Here is a 27887-nt window from a genome sequence, read left to right as displayed (position 1 = left end):
TAATGTCTTTTTTATATTTTGGCACTCAAAACTGCCCCAGCACTCGAGGTGAGGCCACCCCAATGCAGAGCAGAGCAGGACAAGCCCCTCCCTTGCCTGGCTGGCCATGCTGTGCCTGATGCACCCCAGAACCCCTCCTGGCTCCAAGGGCATTGCAGAATTGTGTTCAATTTGCCATGGACCAGGCTTAGTATTTTGGGGAGGATGAAAAAACCATGAAGCTATCCTTTCCCTGCCCCTCAACTTGAGCAAACTAGAACCCAGGATTTCTTGTGGAATTCTGCTACTGAAGTAAAAAGTGAGTTTTCCCTTCTAAGTTAAATGGGATAGTTTGATTACAGACAACTGTTCCATTTTTCTGCATTTTATGAATTTCCCTACACCTAGAAAAACCACCCATGAGACTGTATTTCACACAGAAGAATACCAAGTAACTTCAGTCACATTTTAATAGAAGGTTACTAACGAAGTTACCTTCTATGTATGAAACTGTCACTCACCTTTATGTCATTTTTGTTTCCTGAGATGAACAGCAAAGCCCAGTGCTGCTCTAACAAAGTACTGTATTGCAGCTGAGAAATGATTAATTTCAAGTGTTGCAATCCCTCCTCCCAACCCTATGTTTCTACCTTGTATATTTGAAAGAAATAGAGCAACAGATTAACAGAAAGGATTTAAACAGGATTACTGGGGAATTAGCAAATTTACTCAATGAATTGTTCTACATCCACAGCAAAGGCTACTGCACTTCTGGACAACTTGCTTAATGCTGCTGTGATAATCTCAGCTTCAGATGCAAGATTACTAGCTCTTCTGCCCTCTCGTCCTTCTTTCCCACCAGTTTAGATTCTGCTGAAGAAAAAAGTTCTTGACAGGAAGCTCAAAACTCATAGAGAGGTCACCAAAAGAACCAACTTCTTCCACAAATACAAACTCCTATGGGAGTGGGGTGTTTTTTATTGAACTCTGAAATGATCAATAGTGAAGCACAGCAATAAAATCCAGGACTAGAACATTTAGTAACAGCCTGAAACATAGAATTGATTTTTATTGTCATAAGGATTTCACATGCAGTTTTCACAGGACACTTAGAGCTTTAGAATTTTATTTTCACCAGCATAATTGCTCGTTTCCTCCCCAATACATATTTATGTTCCAAATTGCGGTGAGTTCCTGATTTCTGAGAAGTAAGGCACTACAGCGTCCCTTCAAAGCAGTTACAGATTACCATAGCAGACACTTCCCTCTGAGATCTGAAGGTCAAGATTGCCCAAGGAAAAAAATGCAACTGATAATTGAAGGTATATCCAATGAGTAACTAATCACCACTGTCGCCAAAACAGCCCTTCTAGGTGATCTACTGTCAGACTTGAGAGGAAGCCTCCAGTGCACAGAGCAGATTTAACAACTTCTCACATATGGAAACTGCTCTATTGTGGAAAAATTCCTTAAAGCTGCCTTTTCAAGCCAGAGAACAGATTTAAACCAGAATCTTCAACCATCAGTGCATTCTTATGGCTCAGGACAAGGCACTGGATGAAGAGCTTTACATTATAACTTTGGAATAGGAGTTGCAGCCACTGCAATGCTTTCAATTGCACATTCATCAGTGCCACGGCGGATTCTGAAGTAGCCATCTTCTCCCCATGAGGTGCCCCAGCTGTTCTTCACAATCCAGAATTTCTCACCACTTTCTGGGTCTTTACCATAGCCCACCAGTAAGACAGCATGATTGGTCAATTCAAAAGGATTTAAATCATCCTGCAGCCCAGTGTGATGGTAAATCCCCTCTTTATAAAGCATGAAATCATTATAAACCTCAAAGGCAACAGCCATTGGGCCATGCTGAACAAGCTCAAGTTTCATCAGGGCTTCATTGCAGCCTCCATAGAAACCACCAACATAGTGGTACTCAGACGTGTAGTAGTGGTAACAGCTGCGCTTGAAAAGGCACGGAGAGTCTTGGGCTGTGTAAGGGAAGCAGTCCTCTTCCACCACACCGAAGTCTTGGACATACTTTCCACCAATGAGATATGGGAAGCCACCATCACAGCCTTAACAGAAAAAAAAAAAAAACAACCAAAAAAATCCAAAAAGTGCTTCTTCCCTTGGAAATTCTGTTATTTGAGGTGGGAGACTCTCCCACTTAAATCTTTCATAATTCTTTCAGATACAGTATTGAACACACATCAGTGACCCAGATCATCCTAAAACTCCAGTTAGCTACAGTCAGCTTTCTGAAACACATGGCAAAATTCACATCTGTGGGAGCTATATTGGGCACACTAATACGTGGACCCTTTTTCATCTGATTGCTCCTGACAATCCCTGTCAGAAAGAACAGCTAGTTACATGCAGCACAAGGATCTGTCCTAACAAGGATGCAGTCCTCTAGAAAGCTTTAGTCATTGCTTTTGCTCACTTCCCCCTCCCTCTGAATATGCTACTGGGAGAATATTTCGTTCCATTCTTTCCAGGCAAGCATTGTAATCAGCTACCTTTTGAGCCATACTCCTTAGATATTTCCTATCTCATAGACAGATGGGATAGATGGGATTTCCCATCTCATAGATCCAGTAACATCCTGAGCATAAGGGTGACTTCTCCTTGTTCAACGCCATTGCTCCAGTGAGGTGGGCTGCACAGTCTGTTTTTTGTTATTTTTTAATTTCAAATAAAATACTAAAGTATAGCTTGCCAAATACTTTACCAAAAGTAACTTGTGTGTGATAGGGAAGGGATGGAAGTTTTCAAATTAGTCTCCTTCTCCAACATTATCACTACTTGAAAGGTGTTTTTATATAGACCATCATCCTTACCCTGAGAATACTGGCTGCAAGACACAACCTGCTGGGGACTGAAGACTGGTTTCTGAGTGTTGTTTGTGAGGATACGTATCCTTGCTTCCAGCATGGCCATGGAGGAAAACGCGTAACAGCTGCCACATGAGCCTGAGAAGGGGAGAAAAAGGAACCACAAGGAGCAGTCACTAACAAAAAAATGGCTAGTCATGTACCATCAGGTATATCTATTCCTAAAGTCCACTGAAAGGAGTTAAAACATACCAGACAGTGATTAGAACTTGGAACACCAATAAAGCAAAAACTTGAAATCTTCATTTAGCTTTCATGCTTGCAATTCAAAACCCACTTCTAACAACTTCTCAGGGAACACTGAGCTTATTCAAGAATAAGAGGCAAAGTACTGCTCCAGTGTTTTTCAGCAATAGCACTTAAGAGCTATCCAATTACCCTATTCCTCCAGAATGAACCTGCAGGGACCACATTAGCAGGGCTGAGAAGGCTCTACCTACCCTTCATGGAGCACATATGCTATGGGGCAATGAACTATTTGAAGTGAATGCTGACAATATTGTTCTTATTCCAACCTACCAATGGATTTAGTCCTATAGTTTCCAGTTGAAAAAATATTCCACCTCTACAGCTACCTCTAAAATAAATGACTTTTAAGAGAACAGTGGTATAAATAGCATGTTTAATATAATGGATTAATCCCTGCTCCCCTTGCTTCCTAAGGGCATGTAATTGTACACTGGCTTTTCAGAAGCACCTTAATTTCCCTTCTGCTTTCTGGCAGACAGTTAAGTCTCCTTACTTTTGTATCAAAATTTAGTATTGCTTCTAGGTTTAGGCATCTGCACTCTCTAGGACCCTCCTTTCACTCATTAAAAGCCTTTGGAAATGGAATGACAAGCCTCACAGGAAGAACAGTTACTTGGATGAGGTCTTATTTTATCTACTGATTGTCATCAAGGTGCCTGATTTCCTTTTGTTTCCTGATGGTGGGAAAGTCAAATATTGCAGAGCTATGAAAAGGTGGGAGCCTTGAGGAACAAAACAAAATACTTTCTCTTGAACTGTGTAGGTGTATAAAAGCAGAGCTATTACAACAGCAAGACTTTGTGAAATTGCACCTTCACTCAGTTAGATGCACCTCTGAAGAGAAGGGACAAAATCAGCCTGAACAGGAACACTCTTTTCCCAGCAGGGCAAAGTGAAGCAGTGAAAGATGCCTCCCACTCACTGTACAGTCGCAGCATCTGAGATGGGCCGCATTGTAGAACACTTTGTTCCATTATGTGTGCGAAAACATGAAAAATACAATTTACTCAACCATTTCAGTCTGAAGTCTGCTGGATTGGATGCTAAATTTCTTTCCTGTTACCACAGTGTTATTTATGAAGTCCACAGAATGACCTCTTTTGTAAGTTTTGTTTATTATTTTTGAAAGCCTCAAAGCTAAAATTCTAATTTGATGGAGCAGAATGCATATTCCACAGACATTTAACATACTCAGCATGGACCCTCAGATTACATAAAAAGTGTAGGAAGCTATTTCATTGGAAACAACAGACTAGTTCTCATTTAGAGAAACTTTGAAGCAGCACCACAGAGAAAGGGTAAGTCTGGAAATGAGTGTTCAATTGTTTGGAAGATAAAAGAGACATTCATAGTTCACACCTTGGGACATTCATAGTTCACACCAGGAGAAAGTACAGGACTCACAATCACAGAGGTCCATATAATTTCCTGCTGTCATCTTCCAGTGCTTCCACATAGCTAGAAATTCCACAAGCCTTCCTATGCTGCTTCTGCTACCAGGAGTACAGCTGGCAGAATTTGTCAGAATAACTAAGTCATAAATGAGGGATGGGTGATTTAAGTCATCCCTTTCCCACCATGTGCTAATGTTAGGCTCCTTTCCCCCAAAAGCTGCCACCAGATAGCTACCAGTAGATGCAAGTTTATGGTGGCAGAGGGAAGGGACACATTAACAGAGCTCAGTCCTAGCCCCCATTATATAAACATATAATTTAGGCATCACACACCACAGTGCTAAAAACACTCCCTACAAAATCAACACATACCAGCATGGTATCCTTCTAAGTTCTTACCAGTATTTTGTATTTATCATTGCCTGCAATTTTCATAGTGACTAATATCTCCTCTTGCAACTAGCCAGTTAAGTAACACCTGAATTTATCAGGGTGATAAGATTTGTAGGCAGTATAAACAATTTTCATGGGTTTATTCATTAAAGCTGCATGATAATTTTCCATCAAAAGAAATCAGGGGAAAAAATAAATGTACATCAGTCAGTGTGTGGAAAATCGTGACTAAGATTGTTTGGACAAAACCTGACAGCTGTGTTTTTGCAGGGTACTTTGGTAATAGGTTTTCACTCCAGCAAGTCAGTGCTGTCTGGACAAGCCAGTACCACCACCTATTTTGGTAGAGCATTGTTAGCCAGGACTCCAACCCAGTTTCCACGGATTATTCACAGTAAAGGTGCAACCTGTCAGCTGCAAGACACTAGGCAAAACCTTCTGGTTAGCAGCAAATTACAAACTACATCAAAGGAGCTTTAGAACTTTGAATTCAGAGGTTTTATTTATTCATTTTTACCTTGATTCCGAACAGGGCTGACATAATTGACACCATTGACATTTCTCCAGTCCCAGGATTCTGGCAAGCTTGAAACTTTCTTGAGTAACTCAGGTGTTAGAGGTGCAGGTTTTGGTCTAAAGAGGAGAAAATGCTTTTGAAAAACATATCACACTCTAGGCAAGGAAACAATTACATAACACTCAGTTTTCATCTTTGGCTTCTACTAGTTGGACTTGCTTCACACTAAGCAATTTAAAATAATCTCCATCTTAACTGAGTGGGTGTCAATATGAAGAGATAAAAGCTTGAGCAGGATTCAAGACCTACTCAAATTGCTTCCTGAGGGAACTATATTATTAACTATCCACTGTTGAGGAATACATTCAGCACAGGTAGTTCAGTTTGCAAACTACAGTGTGAGCTTCAAAGAGCTCTGGGTGGCAAAATCCTTTTGTATAACAAAGGGAGCAGGGACCTGTGACCCAGCCAGATGACAGGACACTCAGAAAGGACCCCAGACTTTCCTACACTTAAGGCTAGGGGTATAAAAGCCCAGGGGCTCCTTTGCTTGTGGTCCCTCCTCAGAGGGATCCAGTTCAAAATGCTGTTTTATTATTTAGTTATTGCACCAAGATCAAATTATTTAAAAGATCTGAATATCTGAGACTCTGCCATGGGAACCTGGGGGTCAAGCGGGTAAGGAACATTGGTGTGACTGTGAGTGTTGGGTGTGGCTGCAAAGGGGCCTCGGTCCCAGCTCAGGTGGTGCAAGTGTGACTGCCAGAGCGGCTCCTGGGTGGTCCAATGGGGGAGTTTCCTTAACATCCTTGAGCTGCTGAGGTCAAGTACTTTTGCACTGATCTTATGTATTGAGGTAACTCTCAGAAATTATAGCAACACAGTTCTACAACACTTATTTTACTGCAATCACAAAATACGTAGAATATCTGACTGCAGAAACCATCTTGCCTTGGCAGCCTGCACTGACAGCAATTACAGTTTCACTTCAGGCACAGGCATGGCTTACACTGACAATTCACTAACTGCAGTCTTGCTTGCCCTGGAGACTTCTCTGGAGCAAATTTTTACAGTGACTTTTGAAGAAGTATTGAATGTTACCTGTCCTCATCTACCATCTGCAGGCAAGTGATGCTCCTATCAGCAAAACAAGAGCTTCCTCCATTCAACTTTCACATAACCTGATGCTTGTCCTCGGTGCCATTCACAAACACCAGACTCTGGAGTCTCTTTGAAAGCAGGAGAGGGCCAACCAAATACTGTCATGGTAGTGCATGGGTGGAAGAGAGCTTACAAATAGGTTACTGTATTTAAGATCATCTACAAGGTGACTTCTATCTATACATATGCATGATATTCCTATCAGCATTTTTATTTTATAGTAGGACCTTCTTTAACAAACATATTATTGCCACAGTTTGGAAAAGTAAGTAGCATTCCTACTCACAGAAATACCAGAGCTGAAAAAGCAAAACTATGAAGATGCTAAGACAGCTATAAAGAAGAGAATCTTTAAACACTAGTTCTCAAATTTTGTAGAGCATGATGTACCCATCCCCATTATCACTCTCAGCTAAGTGATCTGCAAGACCCTGAAGGAATTCTCAGAGCTACTTACATCCTTCTTCACTGAGACACTCCACTCCTGCTTGTTGCAGGCGTGGCAAATTATCAAAGTAACCAGGGAATTTCTTCAGAAATCTTTGATAGTCATGTTTAGGAGCAGAGAGCACTTCACAGCTTTTCAACTGCAATTATGAACTAGCAGAACTGTTGGGTTTCACTCCCTGTTTGGGGTGGCCCGGAAAGGTGGAAAAGTCTCTCCTCCAACCCGTGCCTCCAAAGAAAGACTCAATAGTCTTCAGTCATCCGGTCTCAAGGTAGTTTATTGTGTGTTATCTAAAAGATTTTCTTCCTGAACTGCTGTGGTCTGTTCAGCAGTCAGGCAAGGGCACACTCCGACACCCAGGGGGCCGGTGCCTTCTTTTATATCATACATTACATGTTAAATGTTTATGGTTTTTCCCCAATGCCCATCATCGATATTGAACAGTGACTTTCTACTCTAAACCAATCTGTGAGTGCCAACATCACCAAGAACATGGAGGTTAGGAAGAAGAAAGAAAGAGGACAGGGCACACCCAAATCCCTCCGTCTTAGAACTTCTGACCCCCATGTACAAAACTCAGACCCCTCTATACAAGGCCTAAAACCCCCCTGTACAGCACTCAAAAACTCTTCCTTTCACTTTGTGACTACTTCTACTATAATATCTAAACTTTTGTGATTTCTTATTCTTCCTGCAAAGTTGGTAAATTGTTCCATGGATTAGGTTCAAAGCCACAGGGGTCTGTGGCTACATTCCAGGGTCTCAAATGCTTTTGACCTGGGCCCGGAACATCCAAGAGTGTCCAAGGGACTTTCTGGGTTCTGAACAGAACCAAGATAAAGCTCAAGCAGAAACTCTCAACTATGGCAAGCAGCTGATGAGCAGACAGGACAGCAAGATGATAACTGAGACTGTGCTGAGATGATAACTTCTTCTCTGTACATATGAGTTCAGCAGTGAGTTACTGGGCAAGACTCAAGAGTAGGTGACTCTATTTGTCCTAGCTGCTTGAGACAACAGATGCTCAGAATAATCATTCAAATGAAAAATATGTTCGCATCCCATGAACATGAAGTGCAAGTCCTTGAAACTTGATTAAATGTCTGAATTAAGCACAGCTAAGAGCCAGGACAAATACAAGCAGACTCTTGGCAGCAGTGGGGTTTGTTGCAGAACAAAGTATATTATTACCTTGAAGCTCTGGAATAGAGACCCCCAGCTCTTTTAGTTAGTTCTTCCAGAGCAAAATTCTCATACTCCTCGTATCTTGTCGCTCTCCATGACTTCTGGTGAGCATTGATAGCATTTACAAAGTCAAAGTTGTGCACGTAACGTCTGTGGGAGAGTCTGCAAACAAAAGGAACCAAGTAAAAGAATAAGAAAAGGACTGGGATTGAAACTAAAGGTGTTCTCTAAGCTCAGTATGTAACTCTGGAAATGTTTTCTGGTAGGTAATGATAAAGAAATGGAATTATTGGATCAAGGCAAAGTTTCTAAAACTTGAGACAGACTAGATATAACCATCTTCCTTAGACATACCAGTTTTATAACAGGGCTTCACCACAGACTGAAGGAGAAACTGTGATGCAACAGGCATGCCCTCATCTGTTCTTGTGCATTCAGGTTTATTTCCAACATTATCACTGGCATTAACTTTGTCCTCAGTACTAGACCTGGTTCTTATGATTTTAGTTAAAATCTCAAGCACTGTTATGAAACATTTTATTCCAGGAAAAGGTCACTTATCTGTTGCTTACCTGCCCCTAGGCTTCTGGAGAGGTAGCTCGTTGATGTGAACATCGGATGCAGATGAAGAAATCTTGTGTCCTACGAAACAAGCCCAGTTGTGGCCAAGTACATCATGCACCCATCCTGGTAGGGTCTCATTGCAATAGCTGGTAACATTCTGGCCTTCCTTTTTGTACTGTAATGTGAAGAAGTTGTGCTTGTGTTGAGCAGATGCATTTGTTAGCAGAGCCGTAACTCCCCACCCACTCACTGCTGCTTCTTCCTGCCTGTATTTCACAGGAAGTGGCCAAACACACTTCAGAGGTTAAGAAGATGAAAGAAACTGCTATTTACCAAATAGCTGCAAAAGACAACTGGGTTGTGACTTGCACTTTTAGCAACAAAGTATGCATTCCTATCAGTATCAACTAACCTGTGCTAATTATTTGGGTTCAACAGCTACTTTCTCAGTAAGATGTAAAAGACCTCTTAGTACTCAACCTTCTCTTCAAGGCCCTGAGATTTCTAATGCCAAATATATGACCAGTCAAGTTCACTCTGGATTGTCACAGAAGTCTGAGAAACTAAGACTCAAACACAGGGAGGATGGCAAGTTTGTCATCCAGTAACCTCACAGGAAGACATGCACTATTTCTGTTTCAAAATTCATGTACTATTTATGCACTGTTATTGTTTCACAAGTCAAAACCGAAGTTGAAACTTCCAGCCACTTTTTTAGGTTTGAGCTGTCATTGCAAAGGATCAAGAAACAATTTCACAGGAACTAGTAAAATGAGAAAATAAGAAATTATGATCCCTTGAGAACAGCTCATTTAAAGATTGTAACAGCAGAGACTGCCACTAAAGCCTCAAGGCCTGAGTCCTAATTCAGCCACGAGTCTTTTACCACTGAAGAGCAATAATTTAATATATTCAGCAAAATGTGTCTTCATACGATAGGTACCACTAACACTTTGCCCAGCTACATAAATTTTTTGGATTAGTAATTCTCTGACAACAGAATGTCTCACCATGGGGGTGCGTGTGGCTCTTTACTCATCTCTTATGGTTAGTGTTTTGTGTTACACTACAAAGGCACCCGAAAACCCCATGCAACAAAGGCTTTAATTTAACTCTTCTATTCACAAAAACAAAATCACTTATACAGAATTCAAGTTTCCTAGTCCAAGAAAAGTTCATTAAATCTCATCCTATTTGAGCTGCACATGTACAATCCTAGCAGGATTCTGTAACTATGTTTCAACAAAATGTTTGCTCATCTTCTTTACTGAAGAAGGTGGTGGCTTACAGTGATGGAAATGCCCCAAGATGGAAAAGATTAATTAAAGAGACAGGGAGGTTTGTGTCTATGTTGAGGTTTTTCAAAAAATCTGGAGGAGCATTTACAATGAAATAATTAGGTTTATCGATCAGCAGAACAAAATTAAAGGTTAATCCTCTGCCTGTTTTGGACAATGGGAATGTGCTTTGTCCCCAGTCTGGAGGATGCAGAGGCAACATACCTACACCCAGCAAGTGTGTTTGCTGTCTGGAGCAGGGTGGGGGCACTAGAAGGCTGAGCTTGTTCTTTTTTTCCTATTTTACTGTGCAAGATTGTGCAATGTGGGAAATAACTACACTTGGCCAAATACCAAGGGCAAGGTCCAGAGATGACTTCTGAGACACACACTTTTCACAAGAGCAGAACTAGAAATCCAGACACTTCTAAAAGCAACAGGTAGTGACTTCGCATCTAAGTTACTGTGAGATCACTTTTCTGGCTCTACATGACCGCAGAAATTAATACCTGGTCTTTCCTATCTAAATGCTGTCACAGATTAAAACAGTACAGCTATTCTCAATAAGCATAGGCCTTAAATCTGAAAACCTGAAGATTATCAGAGGAACAGGCCTGCTTTCTGTAACAATCCTGCATTGCAAAGTGTTGTTCTGAATTAAAACAAGTAACACAGATTTGGGGCTTATCTTCATGGAAAAAAAGGCAATGAGTTATCTGCTAACTAACAAATTAAAACAATGAAAACAACAACAGAAAAAGTGTTTTTGTCCTAGAAATCCCTCTCTCTTTCCAGAGACAAAATTAATTGCTTCTTTAAAGACATAGAGAGATAACCACAATAGCATTCACACCATTTGTGCAACTTATCTTTCAGAAAAGTGAATGTAGCGAGTTTCTTGCACTCTTCTTTCAGTTCACATGTATCAACAAAATTAGAAAGGAGGTGAAGGGACAACCAGTAGCAATGCTTCAATATAAACAAGACATAAAAGCCAATTTCAGACAGTCTGTGAAGAAGCCTAAAATTAGGCAATTCTAGTCCTCTATAGCTACCTTTTTGCAGAGTGCCAGACTAAGCTGCTACTGAAATGACTTTGACAAGTGGACATGGATACTTTGAGACCACAACACATGAATGACATTTGGATAAAGGGAATTTCAACTCCAAAAAACAATGTATCTAGGAAATTAAACTATACCTACATAAGGTCTCAATTGCTTTCCCCCCTGACTTTTATTTGAGAACCACTGATGTAGACAAGTGGCAGACAAGCCTTTAAAAAAATCTCATCAGTGCCATAACAATGATGTCCACTGCTTACCAGAAGGTACACCATAAAATCATTGCTAAAACAACTTTGCTAAGAAATGCAGCTTTTCTTATTTCTACCAGTGAAGGACTGCCAGACGAGATCTAGGAAATTTGACTGTACCAGTTTTAGAGGACTGACAACACCTGCCCAACTAACAGCAAGTCATATGGCAGGGATATGGCACCATTGCACAAGCAACAACTGACTCAGGTGGATGCGAATTACAATATCAGACTCAGCAGAAGCTGCCAGCACAGTACCTGAACACCCACAGAGCCCACCCCAGAACAGCATCCTTCATGGAGGATAACAGCCATACAGCTGTGATCACCAGCAATTGCTGGACAACTGCTTGCACATATTTCTCTGCAGACTTTAAAGATGATTTTCATTTTTGAGTTAAGACCACTGCAGCTGTGTCACATGATAATTTCATCAGCTGATGAAATCTGCAGAATTAACTCCACCCAGAGACCTGACCAATCTAGGATAACTCCTTTAGCAAGGAAGCCAAACTATATTCATAGATCCAACTCTGAGCTTTGCAAATGGTAAAATTTAATTCTATTTCAAATACATATTTTTCTCAATCCTGACAACTCATGTGGTTTTGCCTAATGCCAAAATTTAGCCAAGCCACGCCAACATTAACCTTCACATAGCTAAACTTCAAAGCTTGCTGTTAGGTATGTGAACCCAGGTAAGCTGGGTTACCAGCTTATATATTAAAAGTATACTTTTAATAATGCCTTTCTCCTGTGTTGGTCATCGTGACAATCTAACTGCATGTTCAATTCTAGTCCCAGTAAAAACAATAATTGTTTAAAGCTTTTTTAAAATCTTTAATCTCAGTAAGAGGAAAGCAAGAAAGGATGGAGACCTTATTAGTCACAGCAATTTAATGAGAATTCAGCAGTGCCACATAGAGAGGCAGCCATCCCATCCTCTTTGAAATCTATTGTTCTCAATTTAAGCAATGCCTAGGCAATAAGCCAACTTGAGTTCCAGGAGGCAGAACTACCCTACATATTAAACCTGGTGGAGAGACTTATCTTTCAAGTTTACAAGTGTGCCTATGCATTTTACTATGGGAACCACACATTGAATGATAACAGGGCTTCAGACTTGCAGCTGCCCTACTACACAAAAATACAGTAGACAATGTTGCCAGAAAAAACTACTGCATCTTGCTACCCAATATAAAATGCAAGCAAATATCAACTCCGGGTGGATTTTCTTTACTTTAGGAAGCATTCTGCAATTCTGAGTTTTGTGCATTCAGATTTACACTTTAGGAAAGCAGCAGTTGCTCACTGCCAGTTAAGCAAGCCCAAATTAGACAGGTTAAAAGCTGACTTTCAACTGATTTGCAGGATGATTAAATAGCATTAGCAACTCTAGCACTTCTACTTTAGCAACATGAAATAAAATGCATCCAAGTTTGGGGTTTTTTCCATATCCTGAAAACTTAAACATTAACTGCCGTCACTTTTCTAGCTTGTTTCTGTTTTGTTTCAGAACAGCAGTCCTTGATTTTAACCAAATTTGGGAGAATTGGTGAAGGGAGAAAAAGATATGACAAGATGTCACCAAGTCTGTTTGGAAAAGATTAATAACATGAGTGGTAAAATATTCTAAAATCTATCTTTTTTTTTCTTGCTGAAGTAGTTGTAATGTTTCAATATGAAAAAAAAAAAGCCAGACTTCTGGTATTTGCTAAAGAGCATCTCAGGAGTCTGAAGTAGAACCACTTTGCTTAAGGGACAAACAGTGAGAAACTTATGAGACTGTCTTGTCTCGTCTCAAAGTGGTAACCTTAACAATAAATAAATACCTCAAAGACATCAAGTAATTGAAACAAGTTGGACTCAACTTTCCCTTCAGCCTCACTCTAGCTTTTTATGTTACACTGTTCCTATTTCTTTTCCCATCCCTTGGGGGTAAAAAAAAAAATATCGTTAAAGCTTTATATATTGCATAACCCTAAAGAATCCTTGTATCATCTAGCAGAAGCACATGATCAAGCTTCTGCCAAGGGTAAGTACACTAATGTCACATCCAAGTCCAGTACAGAGACGTTTCAGAAACACACATTAAACAACTTATTTTGTGCTAGAAGCAGAATGCAAGAATGCAGTAGGATGCTGCATTTAATTTGGCAAATTTTAATTCTTTGTACAACAATAATCAGAAAAACCACTGTTAGAGCACCTTTATATTAGATACTAAACTAAACTGAGGAAAAAATAGGATTGATAAGCTCACCCAATCCACTCCTCTGATGTTAAAAGTCATTTCCCCACAGGCCTCAAGTGAAAGAACAAATACCTTGTAAAGGCAATGAGACCCTACAAAAGTTTCAGTGGGTGTCTGTTTAGTAAGCCACAGGAACAAAAAGCTATTAAAAACTCCTTGAAACATGCATAGCCAAACAAGCTGTGTCCGTATCTATACAGCACAGTAGCTCTGATAAAGTCACCACTTAGACAAGCCCACAGCATTCCTGTCAGTAATTAGCAGCTTAATTCTTTAACACTAGGAGAAAATACACTGGAGGTTCAATTAGCAGAAGTGGCACTTCTACGCCTGAAACTCACAAAGTACTGTATTGGCTTAAACACTGCTGCTCATTGTACCTGGCAAATCCTCCCTCTGATCAATCTCAGCCTTGTTGTATTTCTGTTTCATATGTAATGCAATATCTACTGGATTAAAAGTAAACAGATATGCACAGTTAAATATATCACAAGCACTTTGTAAGGAACCACTCCCACCCTCCAAGTGGCCACTAACAGTTGTGAAACTGGGAGTTTTGCAGATAGACACATTGCATGTTGTTGCCCAATAACAGCAAGTAGCTGTCTGCAGGAAAAAATGCATTTAGTAAGTGCTGTGGTATTTCCTCATGATTCTTAGCAATAGATTTGCATCTTGGTAATATTTTGTTCTTTTTACAGCAGCAAAATTATTAGAGAGGATAACTGACCTGGGCTCTAATCCTCCCTATGGTGTTTAAGCAAAGAAGTCTTTAATTTAAATATGTCTTGGTGATGAATTCCCCATTACTGAGAAATGACCCAAACAAGCTTGCTATTTCTTAATACTGAAGCCAACTTCAAAACTAAGAATTAGTCCATTAGCTTACAAAGGGCTGAGACACATTTAATAACTACAAAATGCAAGCCATTGTGTACACTACTGCTCAGGTGTATATTTGACTTTCTTTGTTTTGAGCAGCAAGATGAATCACATGACCACCAACTTAAACTATTCTGTAACAGTTTTGGTATGTTAAGAGTACTTTTGCAAATCAGTGCAACACATTAAATCAATGCAATACATGACATCAGTGCTTATGAGTCACTTGACTTAGTGCTCATCTTCTGGGGATGTATTTCACAAGGTATGGAGAGCAGCAGCCTTCAATGACTCTCAGCTGTCTTCAAGTTGGCAACTAACAGATCCATTTATATCCTAGAGCAGGCCACACTGTTTCTATGATTAAATTCCTCAAATTCAGGAATTTGTTTGGTAATCAGTGACTCTTTTACTGCCTAGCATATTGGCTTGTAAAGCAACTGTATTTCAGTGCAAAGTATCAGGCCAGAGTCTGCTAGTTCAACTATATTCTCCTCAAATGGGTCCAACAATGACTGCTAAATTCTCCCTGCCAGAGATGACACTTCAAAACCAAGTTCATGGACAATACTACAGCACACAGTGCTCTGCTGTCGTCACGGAGGCAGCAATTCCTGCCACTTTCAAGGCAGTTCCTCCCACTGCAGGTGAGCTCAAACTTCTCCCTGTCTGAGAAGTTTCAGAGTAATTCTGCTCAGTTAGATTACCCTTCAGTGTCTGTGCAGTCTTTGCTGTGTCACCTGCTAAACCCTATGAGGAATGCACATCACAGCAATATAATTTCACTATCTTATACAGATGAGAATGTCAATCAGGCATTTCTCTCATATTTGCTTCCACTTAAAAAGATTGTTTAAAAGATTGTCTTGTTTAAAAGATTGCATTCTTATTTTTAAAAACACCAGTTATAAGAGTGCGCTAGGTCTTGACAGTTCATTTTACTTATAGTGGCTCATATAATGCCACATTTCAGATTTGTGAAGAAAACAGTGTTGTTAATGCAGGGATGTTTTGGTTTAGCTGAGCAGTGCTAACACAGCACCAAGGCCTCATCTACCCCTCAGACAGCTCTGACAGCAAATAGACTGGGGGTGCATAAGAAACTGGGAGGGAACACAGCTGGGAAAGCTGACTCCAACTGACCAAAGAGATATTCCATGCCGAACAATATCATGCATAGAAATAAAGGCTGGGGAAAGGAGAAAAGAGAGATATTCAGAATCATGGCGTCTGCCTTCTTATGTAACAGTTGTGCACGATGAAGCCCTGCTTTTATGGAAATTGCTGAACACCTGCTTATTATGGTGGCAAGTTGAGAACGAATTCCTCATTTTGCTTTGCTTGCATACACACGCAGTTTTTGCTTTACCTATTAAAGTACCTTGATGTCAGCCTATGAGTTTTTGCACTTCTATCGTTCCAATTCACTCCCCCAACACACTGATGGCTGAGTGCTGCTTTGCTGTTTACTGGGGCTAACCTACAAACAATGAGCATGTAAATAACTTTCCCAGTAGTTGTACTAAAAAGTCTATACAGTCCTTTCCCTTACATGAGCCCAAATCAGCACAGATGGAAGCTGCAAGGCAGTTGCAGTTAAACTGGACCCTTCTATGTAATTTTTGTTCAGTAAGGATTCCAGTTCTCTTGAAAGAGTGGATCACTCGCTTTTGTTGACACCTGGAAATGCTGACTTTTAAATAGTTGCTGTAAAATAAACCACCTACTATGGCTCCTAGAAAGACAATTTAGAGCGAAAGTTATTTCTTCACCCTCCTTAGTACTAGCCAAAGTTAAGAGATTTTACGCTTGGACAAGGCCTGCATGATTACTGTTGACTCAAAAGATCATGCTTCCTGAAACAATCAAAACCACATTCATTGTTCCTGCCCAGGGCTGCACAAACCATCTGTCTTCCAGGTAGTAAAGCCATCCTGCAGACATTACTTCAAACCACCCTTCAGATTCATCATGCACTCATCAGGACAACAGCAGAGCACTCCTAACAAGAGTGTTTTCTCTTGTCTAATCCCTGCCTACCATCACTGTTTTCAGTTTGACCTGAAGGCATTAACAGGGACTGAAGAGAACAGTATTACCCCAAAGGAATAATTACAGGCAGCAGAAAGGTTCCTTAGATATTAGAGTAGTATTCTGAAATAAAATGTATAGATCCCAGAAATCCTCCATCAAGGAGGACAGATGGCTCTAAAGAGTCCATGCATTTGACAACATCTGTAAGGAAAGATAAAAGCAATGGTATTTGCTATTTGAATTGGGTCCACAGAGCCAAAAAAGAAAAAAAAAAAGGAAAAAAAATTCCAGGCCACCAGGAAAATTAGTTTCATGAAGGCCTTCTATTGCTTTAAGCATGTCCAGAAGGGAAAGTAGCACCATCTGTATTTTTTTCTTCAGATAATGGCCAGTGTGGAAAACCTCTTCCCTCTCTTTGCTCCCTACCCAACCACTGATCACTGTTTCCTTATGTTCAAAAATGTAAAGAAGAAATCCTTTATCTGGTAATCCAGGCAAACATTAGTGCCAAAGATAATCAAGTGACCCATTGTGGCACCCAGGGACTGAAGAGAAGCCTAACTACAGGCCATTCTGGCAACAGCCAATGGTGTAGAACACACCAGGTTAACTCACCTTAAAAAAAGCGAACCACTTGTAGTCATTTATCACAATTTCAAAGCCTTGATTATAAATCAAAGTGAAGAAACCATAGTTGCCCAGACTATCCTGAGCCACGTCTAGCTTCTGAAGATTGACAACCACCTTGTTCTCCACAGGTCCTAAAAGAAAGAAACATTATGGCATGATTACCGTATGGAAGACAAAAATAATACAAAAAAACGTATAAAGGATGTTGTAACATTTATTTTATTCCCAAGGATGCTAAAATACACTCGTTGAGTATAGTCTTCTGCAAAAGGGCATCGAGACACTTCAGGCCCTCCACTTATCTGTCAGTGGATCTACATGCTCATTTTTTCCACTGCTAGACAGTATCTGCACATTTTATTAGCAGCAGCACCAACCAGCTGACTGGGAAACACCAGCTTATTTAAACACAGCTTGCTGCAGAGCTACAGAGGTGTTGGATGCTGCGTCATTTAGGCACTGTGTCTGCAATGACAACTCTTCCCCTGCATCTGGGAAAAGGCATCACTCATCCAACATTCCTTCACACCAGCGCTCCAACCCTACCACGAACCTCACTTCCATTGCTGGTACTGCCACTTGTCTCCTCTGATCAAAAAGCAGATGACACAAAAAAATGCAAAGCATCTACTATTTTTAAAATGACTCTGACATACAGTCATTAAATAGTAACTCCTCACTACTATTATCCCCTCGAGGGAAGCGGTATTTCCATCTCTCTGGATGCTATCAGGCTTCCCCGACTGCCAGCTCTGACAGCATCCCAGGAGGTGCCCAGGTGTCACCAGCACTGCCACCCTCTCCTGCTGGGAGCAGCCCCTGCCTGGGCAGGCAGAGCCTCGCAGGAAGGCACCTGTGAGAGAGGGGCAGTGAGCCGGCATGAGCCATGGGGCCCACGGAGAGGCCTAGTCGAGTCCTCATCGGAGCAAACCAAAGAGAAACGAAACCGCACACAACGGCGGAACCGCAGCAGCGCAGGAAGCCGCCTCCCCGCCGCCCATGCCGGCTCCGGGGCTCCGGGCACGGAGCGGCCGCTCCCCCCGCCCCGCTCCCGGGAACACCTGTCGCCCGCCCGCGGCTCCGCGGGGCGGGAGCTGGCCGGGGCCCGCCGCGCTCTCACCCGCCTGCGAGCAGTTGCCGTGGCGGCCGCCGGCCCGCCAGACGCGAAGCTCCCAGGCGCCCAGCAGGTCGGCGAAGGAGCAATTTGCCGGCGTGTCGCTCAGCACGGCCGCGGGCAGCGCCGCCAGCAGCGCCAGCGCCAAGCCCCGCAGCGCCCACCCCGCCATAGCACCGCGCCCGCCGCCGCCGCGCCGCTCAAATGCGCCCGGCCGCCGCCGCCTCCCCGCCCCCGGGCCCGGGCCCGCCCCGGCCGGGCCTCCTCCCCGCAGGGTGTCCTTCCCGAAGGGCGTCCTCTTCTGTAGAGCGCATACACCTCACCAAAGGGCATCCCCTCTCCCAAAACCCACCTACCTCCCGATGGGGCATCCTCCTGCTCAGCCCCTCTGCCCAAGCCGAAGCCCCGGCAAGTCCCCAACAGGGCTTGTTCCCAGTGTCACTGCAAGCCTACGCCTTGCTGCCCTGGAAGACGGGGCCTCTTGTTCGCCATGGGTTAGCAGCACAAAGTGACTCAGAGTTTCCACAGCAGCCACGCATCGCAGCCAGGAAACCATGCGGCACGAACCCCGCTCGGGGTGTAACCCCAAAACCCGGCGCCACCTGTGAGACCCTTGCACACACGAGCAGTTGACAAAAAGCACAGAAAAAGCCATCCTGAAAGTGGAAGCATGGTGACCTGCAAAATCTTGCGTGTCCAAGAAGCAGAGTGTTTGCAGGGAACGGATGCTGTCCGGGACAGAGACGTCTCCACCGAGCCTTGAGACCCTGGGTGCACGGCTGGGTGTGCAGGGAAGTGGCTCTTTTTCCACCTGTCTCTCCAAAAGCAAAATGTGCCTGCTTTCACATTCCCAAAGATATATGTGCAATCAAGAAGGCTAAAAGGCTTGCTAATGAGTAGATACACCCTCATTTTAAAAAGAGTTATGTGAAAAATAACCCCTTTCTGGGGAACAATAAATGCATATAGTATGAAAATTTTGGCTATGAAAATGATGCACTAGCTTGGCTGTGGATATAAATTTAAAATAAATGTTGTAAAACTGGTATAAATGTACATGTAGATGCTTATCACAGATTTCAAAAGTGTAGCTTTAAATAACTCAGGAGCTAAACTAGGTTAAAACTGTAAGTATCCCAATCTATTTTTTGTATTGATTTAAATCAGGAGATTAGGAACTGCATCAATAAATTTAAACTGTTTTAAGTAATACATTATTTTAGGACCATCACTTTCTTTTTATGCCATCTTCTCAGCCTTTTGGGGAAGGATTAATTTGACATTTTGCTGCTGATTCTTAGAGTAACCAGCTGATAAATGCTCTTAGACCAAGAAAGAGATAAAATCTCTTGTTTAATACAGTGTTTTGAGGATTCTAAAGCACTGACTTAATTGGAAAACAGAATTTCCTCTGTGTTCCAAACAAATGATATTTCTGTTCACTAAGATTCTGTTGTCCAGTAGTGCTATGGTATTAAAAAAATAGTTCTAGGTTAGCTTTTTGCAAGGGTAGCTGGACATGACATACAAGCTGGACATTTTTCTGGTCATGCCATACAAGTGCATGCACCTTACTGTTCCTGATCAAGCTTCTCTAAAGAGATGTGGCTTTATCATCCTGTCTCTTTCCTTACCAAGGACTTTTTTTTCTTCTGGCTCCACATTTTCAGAGATCAACCCAAAAGTTCCCCATGACCTTAGGAAAAAAGTCTCTGTTACTGTTCTTCTGGTTTTATGTGCAGGAGCAAAAAGGGTCTGTGGTATCTGTATCTCATCCCCATGCCTCTGGTTGTATGATCCTGCCTCTGCATTCTGCAGTGCTTTGAGTCTCAATTTTCAGTTTCAAATTGTAGCCACTGCAGGCTGTCATTGCATGAAACCATATAGGTTTTTTCATTGCACAAAACCATATAGCCTTAGAGTAACAATAGATTATAGAAAACAGAGGTATATTTTACATAATGAGGTTGTACCATAGTCGTTGTGACCAGGCAGAGATGGTTCAGTCTCAGAGGCAGAGATGGTTCAGTCTGACCTATTGAGTTCACTCCAGTTCTACTCTTCATCTGTAACTTATTCACCTGTGTAAGGTAAAGGCGCTCCCTGTGCCTTCTCTCCAATAGTAATTCTAAGCTAATTACTTCCATGGGAAAAAAAAGTCTTCCTGGCTCAAAAGCACTGATATATCTGGATTTGTCAGGGAAATACAGCCTTAAATTAGTATCGCCCTGTGTGTAAGACACATCAGATGGGACATCTGTGTGTGGTGGCAGGCTTGTTCTTTCTTTGTCATGCTGTTACTGCTTTCTTGAAGCCAATTTTATCACTTATAAGACCTCCCTAAAACTGTGCTTTATCAGTATTTTACAAAGCTCCCAAGGAGAGTTAGACAAGGAGTGACTGAGTCAGTATGATGATTTTTTGTCCCCAAGGGGAGTGGTTGGTCCACTAACCTCCTGATAGCTATGGTATGCACTAGTCTTATTTGTAAGGTAATTGAAGTCACTATCACAGGGTGGGGGAACCCCGCAAAAATAAACAGTGAAAATCTTCCCTCCAAAAGATGAATAGCTTTCTGCTGGGTTAGAGAGTTGAATCAGCACAACAAAAGATCCAGGGCTCCTTGCTCACAGCAATCAGCAGGAATTGCATGGGGAAAAGGCAGATTTTCCTTTGGTGTCAACCAAAGGAGAAGATGGGCTCACCACATGTTGAATGCTTGTAAACAGAATTTTGGAAAAATAATGACAAATAAACCTTTTATTTCAAGACTCGGTCCTGGCCACTTTGACTTATCACTGTCTGTACAAGCGGAAGTGGTGTGTGACTGTATAGTGAAGTGCTGTGGGAAATGAACAGGCTGAAGAGAATCCTGGGAGCAAAAGTCCCAGGGGTGGTTGTTATTCAGTCAAGTCAGTTCCCCAGTCTAGGAGCTAACCATAACCTGGGTGGTAATCAGCCATCCACTTTACAGGGGAAAACACAAAGATTACATACCTGGAGTGGTTCACAGAAAGCTGATTTTAGGGTGAACGAAATTAAAGAAAAAGAATCCTTGTGTGCAAGACCTACCCATGTATTTCAGTGGTATTTGTCTAACCAAAAAATGTCTCCTTAAAAACCCTGCTGCATTTTCATTGGTGTGTCATCATCCCTACTTCTGATGAAGTGGCTAATTAGCATAGTATAATGGGAGTAATTTTAAAAAATTCAGATCCTAAACATAACTGAGAACTGCTGTTTCCTTTTCTTGTTTTGGAAAGGTGTGAGAATATGAGCATTTGCATGGTCCTGTGTAGGCTCTGAAATTAACTCCTTACTGAGACAGTAGGTGCTGTTCTGCAGGTGGCTTTGCAAGAGCAACATCCTACTTATGTACCTTTAGAAAATGAAGAGCTGTACTCAAAGACTTATTTTTCAGAGCATTAAGTAATATATGATCATTATCTCACTACAAATTTTTTTCGTTTTATTTTACTGCAGAGTACTTACACCAGTTTAGCACTATATACTTCTATACATCCTGTTTACTTTGCAGTGAAATTGTTTCTGGCTGTTTCTAGAAGGTGGGTAGATAATATGTATTCATTTGTTGCAATGATAAACTTACCGTGTTTAAAGGGAAGACACTTGCTCTACAGAACAAATCAAGCAATTTCTAGTGGCTATGGGAGTTAATTTTGTGAACAGAATGAGCGTGATGTACATGTACAGCTTGATGTACAGCACTGTCTAGGAGATCTAAATTAACAACTGAAGTTTGTAGCTGTCTGGAAAAAAAAATGTTTTTTTCAGAAAATTGGTTTTGAAGGTTTTCTGGGAATTCATTATTTATTTTGCTACAGGAATTAGTAATAAAACAAACAAAAAGAGTGTTGATTAATTCCATTTACTTTCTCTTTTTAGAAACAACCATATATTTCCTCATATTATTTTGGTGTTTTTTTATTATTTTCATCACTGGCTCCAGTGGGCAAAACGTTGCTCTCTAAACAACAAACCTAACTCTCTATCCCAAACCTAACTAAAAATAATCCTAGCAATAATAAATAGCATTTGAGTGGGATTTAAGCACAGACTAAGCCTATGGTTTAATGATCTGATCAGTTCTCTGACTGAGAGTATCATTCCTCTGAGGCACTGTAATATACCTGTCTGCAGTGCAGCATAGTGAGATGCACAAGGAAAATGATACAGCTTAATAGAAAATCCACAAAACAAAAAGGAAAGAAAGAAGAATAGGAGGGTAACTTAAATGCAGATCAATTCACCAAGTTGGGCTTTAGCACATCTCCAAACCAGTTGTGTTAGTCCACCTGGAAGAACATCCTGCTGAAGAACAGAGCTGGGAATAGTTGGATGTAGGGGAAAAGAGTTTCTGTTCACTGCAATTGCTGTGGAAGCACCCAAATTGTAGAAGGATGTCAGCAGAGTTTGGCTATTTTTTCTACAGCACCCTGCAAAGTTGAAAATCCTAATGGAATTTGATTCTATAAGTCAAACATAAATATCACCTTTCAGTTAGTTTGCCTGGCTTTTGTCCACTGAGGACATTTTTTCTGCCAACTTTTTTCTGAAAGATGATACACAAAATACTTGTCTGCATAGCCTGTGTGTATATGTGTTTGTGTGCACAAATAGAAGTGCTTTGTTTCTGGAAAAACATGCTGTAATTTAAATGGTGTTTTTTTCTCTTATTTACAAACTTAGGAAATTTATTGAAAGGTTCCTGGAAACTATTGCTTTGGTTATTTTAATGACTGTTAAAATAACAGTGTTAATTCCATGTTGTTTAAGACACTATTGAAATATCTAGATAATGTTCCAATTGGGGTAGAGTAACAGGAAATGTCACTGTAATTAAAATCAACATGAAAATCCTATTATCTTCAAAACTGCCAGGAATGTAATAAGTAAGTTTAAATATGAAGAAACTTGACAATAAAAAATTTCCTTCCCTCAGGTATTTAGATGTGAAGAATATTAGTACATCAAGGAATCAAAGTGTCAGCTGGAAAATTTCGGAGTAATCACTTACAGAAGATGTAAATGAACTGCTGAGAGTTCACAATCACCCCATAACACATGATGCATGTACTGGAAGACATAAGCTGGTATTGAATAGATGGTGACCTCTTGGAGAGTCCTCCAGCCCTGTGGTTCACTGAAAGAAGATGAAGAAGATCAAAAAAAATTAAGTCACCTTCTCAGACTTGTCTTATCTGAAAGACATACCATTTTTCAGAAATATCTCATCTCATAAATGAGCAGCTTTTTTGTCTGAGTGCTTGGTACCTATCAGCATTTTAATCTTCAAAGGGTAAAGGATTTTACAAACCTGTAATAATTAAATATCTACACATCCCATAGCAAAACACTGTTATTTTTACTGTTAGGAACTAGAAAGTAATAGAGAGAAGTTAAATTAATTTAGTGTCTTGGAAGTTGATTTTACAATGTGTAGATCAGATGGGAAATGGAATGGCCACAAAAAGTAGAAATTGTGATAGCAATATAGCTGTATTATGTTGAAATAAAATAAGAAAATCCATTATACTTAGGCTTTCCAGTCGACTTTCAAACAGGCAAACAATTAAGATGGTAACATATTTCCCTTTCCTGGCGTGTGTTTGCAGTTTGATGTTCAGCTTTAGCTGGTGTAATTGCAGGCTGCCAAATAAAAAACAGTCCTGCTCTGCCTCTTCCTACCTCTTCCATCAGATCCAGCATGTGCTTTTGTGGCATCAAAGCCAGAGACTGAGCAGTCACAGGCAAGCAAGTTAATCAGACAAAAAAAAAAAAAAACAAACAAAAAAAAAACACCAAAAAAAAACCCCAAACAAACCCAAAAACTTAGCATGCTCTCACAAAAAAAAAAAAAAAAAAAAAAAAAAAAAATCTCTGAGCATAATGGAAGGCAGAAGAAGCAGGAGGGGAGCAGCAGCATCTCTTTCACTACCGTAACAGTAGTGGAATTGAACTGCGCTCCATAACAGGACTAATTAATTAGTGAACTAACCATTTCTCCCAGTCTTCTAGCAGGTTTTCTTATTCTGAGATGCAAGTCAGCAGTTTGCTGAAATCGCTTATTTAGGTATTTAGGTACATGATTTTTCCTATTCCAGGCAAAAAGGTCATCCATCCACTGCACCCTTGAGGTGAGGTTTATGTCCCACCTCTTGAGGGGTGCTCTGCTGTCCATTGCAAAACCAGCTCAGTTTTGTGCCATGGAGTTTGAGTGCTGCCTCAATTGTGGCCATGCAAGGTGTGGTCATAGCACCCAGAAGGCTGACTTAGTGCTCGCTCTGCCCTGCTGATCACCTGCAGAAGTCAGTGACAAGGACATGCTCAGTGCAGCAAGGCGTGTGCACAAGGTATTTCCAATGCACCACAGGCTGTTACTGCCCAGTAGGAGCTGGGGAACTGCAGACAGTCAAGTGTAATCTGTCTATCAATTGCTAAAGTGGGATGAAACAAGGTAAACTCCCACTCAAAACCTCCCTATTCTCTGTTTATTGCTATGTATTGCTGCCTGTAGGCCGTGAGAAACTTTCCAGGGCTGGATCAGGTATGCTCCTCTTTGAGGAAGAGTGAAAACCAAAAGATATTTGTGATCAGAAATGCTTAGCAGCCATCCTGTCTATTATTACTATCTATAATTCAGCTGAAGTCCTGCCTAGTTTTGAAATAGGTCTGCTGGGGGTGAATACACATGTGCAACTGCCTGTTGTGACTTTGTGGTGTGACTTCCAAGTTAATGCCAGTTAAACTACGAGTGTACCAAAGAACTGTGCCAAGTATTTGGTATTGCTTTTCCACACTGAGTTTTGAAAACAAGCACTGAATGTTTTTCTTTTCTTTTCTTTTTTCTTTTTATTTATTCCCTCGTTACTTCAAGATGCCTGAGGATTATTACAATCAATGCATTTTAAAATGTGTCAAAAGCTTGTCAGTTTGTAGCACTTTTTTCTGAAATGCTGGCAACCCATAATATTCAAATTTTTGATCAGACCTGAAGTCTGGCAGGGATTAAATGTAGTGTCCTCTCCCAGAAAACTTTTTGTGGTTGTCTTCCTGTTTATCACTAACTTAATTTTCTAATTGTTTTTCACTCCTCTGTTATCAGGCCACAAAAAAACCCAGTCTGTCTTCTACTCTTTCTCTTTCACCTTGTTTTACATATGAAATTGAAAAGCTTCTTATCTGAGACTGTTCCTTGGCTCTTTTGAGACACAGATGCAATCAGACTTCAATCCAAATTGCAGGTTTTGCAAGTGCACTTTGCTTGTCTCCATTTACAGGGGATAAAGGAGTCAATTATCAGCTCTCCCATTCACTCCTTGCATCCAGGCAATTACGAAATGCAGGGCACAACATTGCTGGCTGTTACTGCACTGGAGGAGGTAACACCAGAGACAAGGACATGTGTAACCTGAAGCCAAATGACTACTGGCAGAGCAGCAGATGGGCACATAGTGGCCAGGTCAAAATTCAGTTTGGAAATCAGAAAGCAGTTCCTAACCTGAAAACTGTTGGGTTATCCTAAAGAAGGGGGGAAAACTTGGAGTGCCCTGTTTTAGGAGGATTACAAGAAGCCTGTTTGCCACAGCCCAGTCTGAGCTCAGTTACTCAAAGGCACATCTCCAGCCTTTCAACTCTGCAAGTATGTAAAACATATGAAGAGCAAATAGCCTAATTAAGGCTCCTGTTTTGAATTGCCCTTTGAAAGAGCCTCTTTCTTTCTGTTCCCACTGTTTCCCAAACTGGGAACCCAAAGAATCACACTTAACTTGTGCCACTGGGTTTAAAATTGGCTATTTTCTGAATGCTGCTAAACTAAGAAAATCAGGGTAGGCTGTTCATTTCTGTTATTCAATAGCCGATTTTTTTTTCCTTTAAAGAGACCAAATTTTCTCTTCAGGGAAAATCTTAACTGAGATAGTGTTGGTTTTAATAGAATCAATTGAGTGTCAGAAGCTGCTGCTTCTATTTTTAATCTGTAAAACCACTCACTTGTCATGAATCTATCTCATCTTTAAACATGAGATTTTTTTAGCTTCAAATACACTTGCAGGAAGCCATTCAGTGAATATTCATTCATTTTTCTTACAAAAAAGGAAACGGTCCCATATTATCTAAATGTATTTTCAAAAATATCAACAAAAATGTTATGTCTGAGGTAGTTAAAATGAATTTCCACCTATTTTGAGATGCCAGTCATCTTAATATATGCCAGTGCTCTGAATTTGTGCCACAGAAGTTTTTGGAACATCAGCACACACACAGGTTTTTTGCAATCACCATACAAAATTGTTTTGGACAATACCCATATGAACAGGGATGCTTTAGCATTTATAAATGCAAAATTACGCAAATGTGTTGAGTTGCAAAAGTCTGAAATAGCACATCTGCATTGTATGGCTTGAGGTAACAGGACTCAAAGGTGATTTGCTCTGAAGTCGTCATAAACAAAAAATACAGCACATATGCACAAGAAGCCTGTCTGTTAAAATCAACATGGTTGATTAGTCAGGGCAGGAGGAGGCAGGGATGGGGCAGAGGAGGCTCCAGGTCTCCAAATTTGAGCCTGTTTTCCAAATCCTGTCAGGTGTGAGCCAGTTCAGAGGGTGGAAGTTGGTTCCATGTCAAAAACGAGGGAAGTGCTGCAGACCCTCACTTACCCGTAGTGCAGCAGCAATGTGTTAATCACCACAAAGCAGATGTACCACCCCCACTGAGATAGACCTCTGCCTTTTTTTTAATTCACTTTTTTAGAAAAAAATGCAAAAATTATGCATTTTACATATATTTTTTTCCAGCAGTTGGAGTTAAATGTCACAGCATCATTTTGAACCTTAAAAACTATAAAACTACCATCTCTGGGTTTTCTCCCTCTTCTGCCTTGTGCATTTTCTTTTCCTCTTTGTTTGTTTGGTTGGTTTGGTTTGTGGATTTTTCTTCATCTTGTTGTTCTAGTTTTCCTCTTCTCATTTCTGCTTTGATTCTCCTTATATTGCTCCCTCTTGCAAGCAATTTATGCCTTATTGGAAGCAATATCAGACCTATTACAGAGCTGCAGGGCTTGCATTAACTTTAGGATTGCTTCACACCACTTCGGGTAAGAAATGGAGGGACAGTTTCCCACTATGTCTTTGTTTGTACTCCCTATCTATTATCTCTAGTTATTGTCTTTGTCAGGAAAATCCACAAACACCTGAGGTTTATGTCCAAAAAGGAGACAGAGGAATCCTGAAATTTTATTTATATAAATGGAGAGAGTTCTCTGGGGCACACATGTGCGGGGTTTTCTCTCTCGAGGTTTTGGAGGGCGCAGCCTCCTTTTATCCCAAACTCCCAGCCACATGTTGCCCTCTTCTTTTCCCCATTGCTGAGGTACTCAGAGGCTACAGCCTTCCTGAACTGCCTAGCATATATTCCCCCCTTGAACCTACTATATTACCCCAAAGTTCAGAAGTTCAGGCTTGTGCAGGCCCACCTGGTTGTTTCAGGAGCCAAGCTGTCAGGCTCTGTAATGAACCTTGGCTCCTGGTCATTTCAGGAGCCAAGCTGTTGGGGCTCTGTAATGAACCTGCTG

The 27887-nt window shown here is 41.0% G+C and overlaps 1 protein-coding gene across 1 annotated transcript; it reads right to left on the bottom strand.

Annotated features, from left to right (window-relative positions):
* Positions 1-1088: 1088 nt before the first annotated feature.
* Positions 1089-18505, bottom strand: CTSC (cathepsin C). The gene is made up of 7 exons (XM_068181561.1): positions 18299-18505; positions 17164-17309; positions 8793-8959; positions 8227-8382; positions 5427-5542; positions 2820-2951; positions 1089-2054 (listed from the first exon to the last, which is right to left on the bottom strand). The coding sequence occupies exons 1-7, from the start codon at positions 18462-18464 to the stop codon at positions 1552-1554; spliced, it is 1386 nt and encodes a 461-aa protein (XP_068037662.1). The 5' UTR covers positions 18465-18505; the 3' UTR covers positions 1089-1551.
* Positions 18506-27887: the final 9382 nt, after the last annotated feature.

This window comes from Anomalospiza imberbis, chromosome 2 (assembly GCF_031753505.1).
Source record: "Anomalospiza imberbis isolate Cuckoo-Finch-1a 21T00152 chromosome 2, ASM3175350v1, whole genome shotgun sequence".
Lineage (NCBI taxonomy): Eukaryota > Metazoa > Chordata > Aves > Passeriformes > Viduidae > Anomalospiza > Anomalospiza imberbis.
Note: the sequence above shows the minus strand (reverse complement) of the source record. Positions and strands in the feature narration are given on the sequence as shown.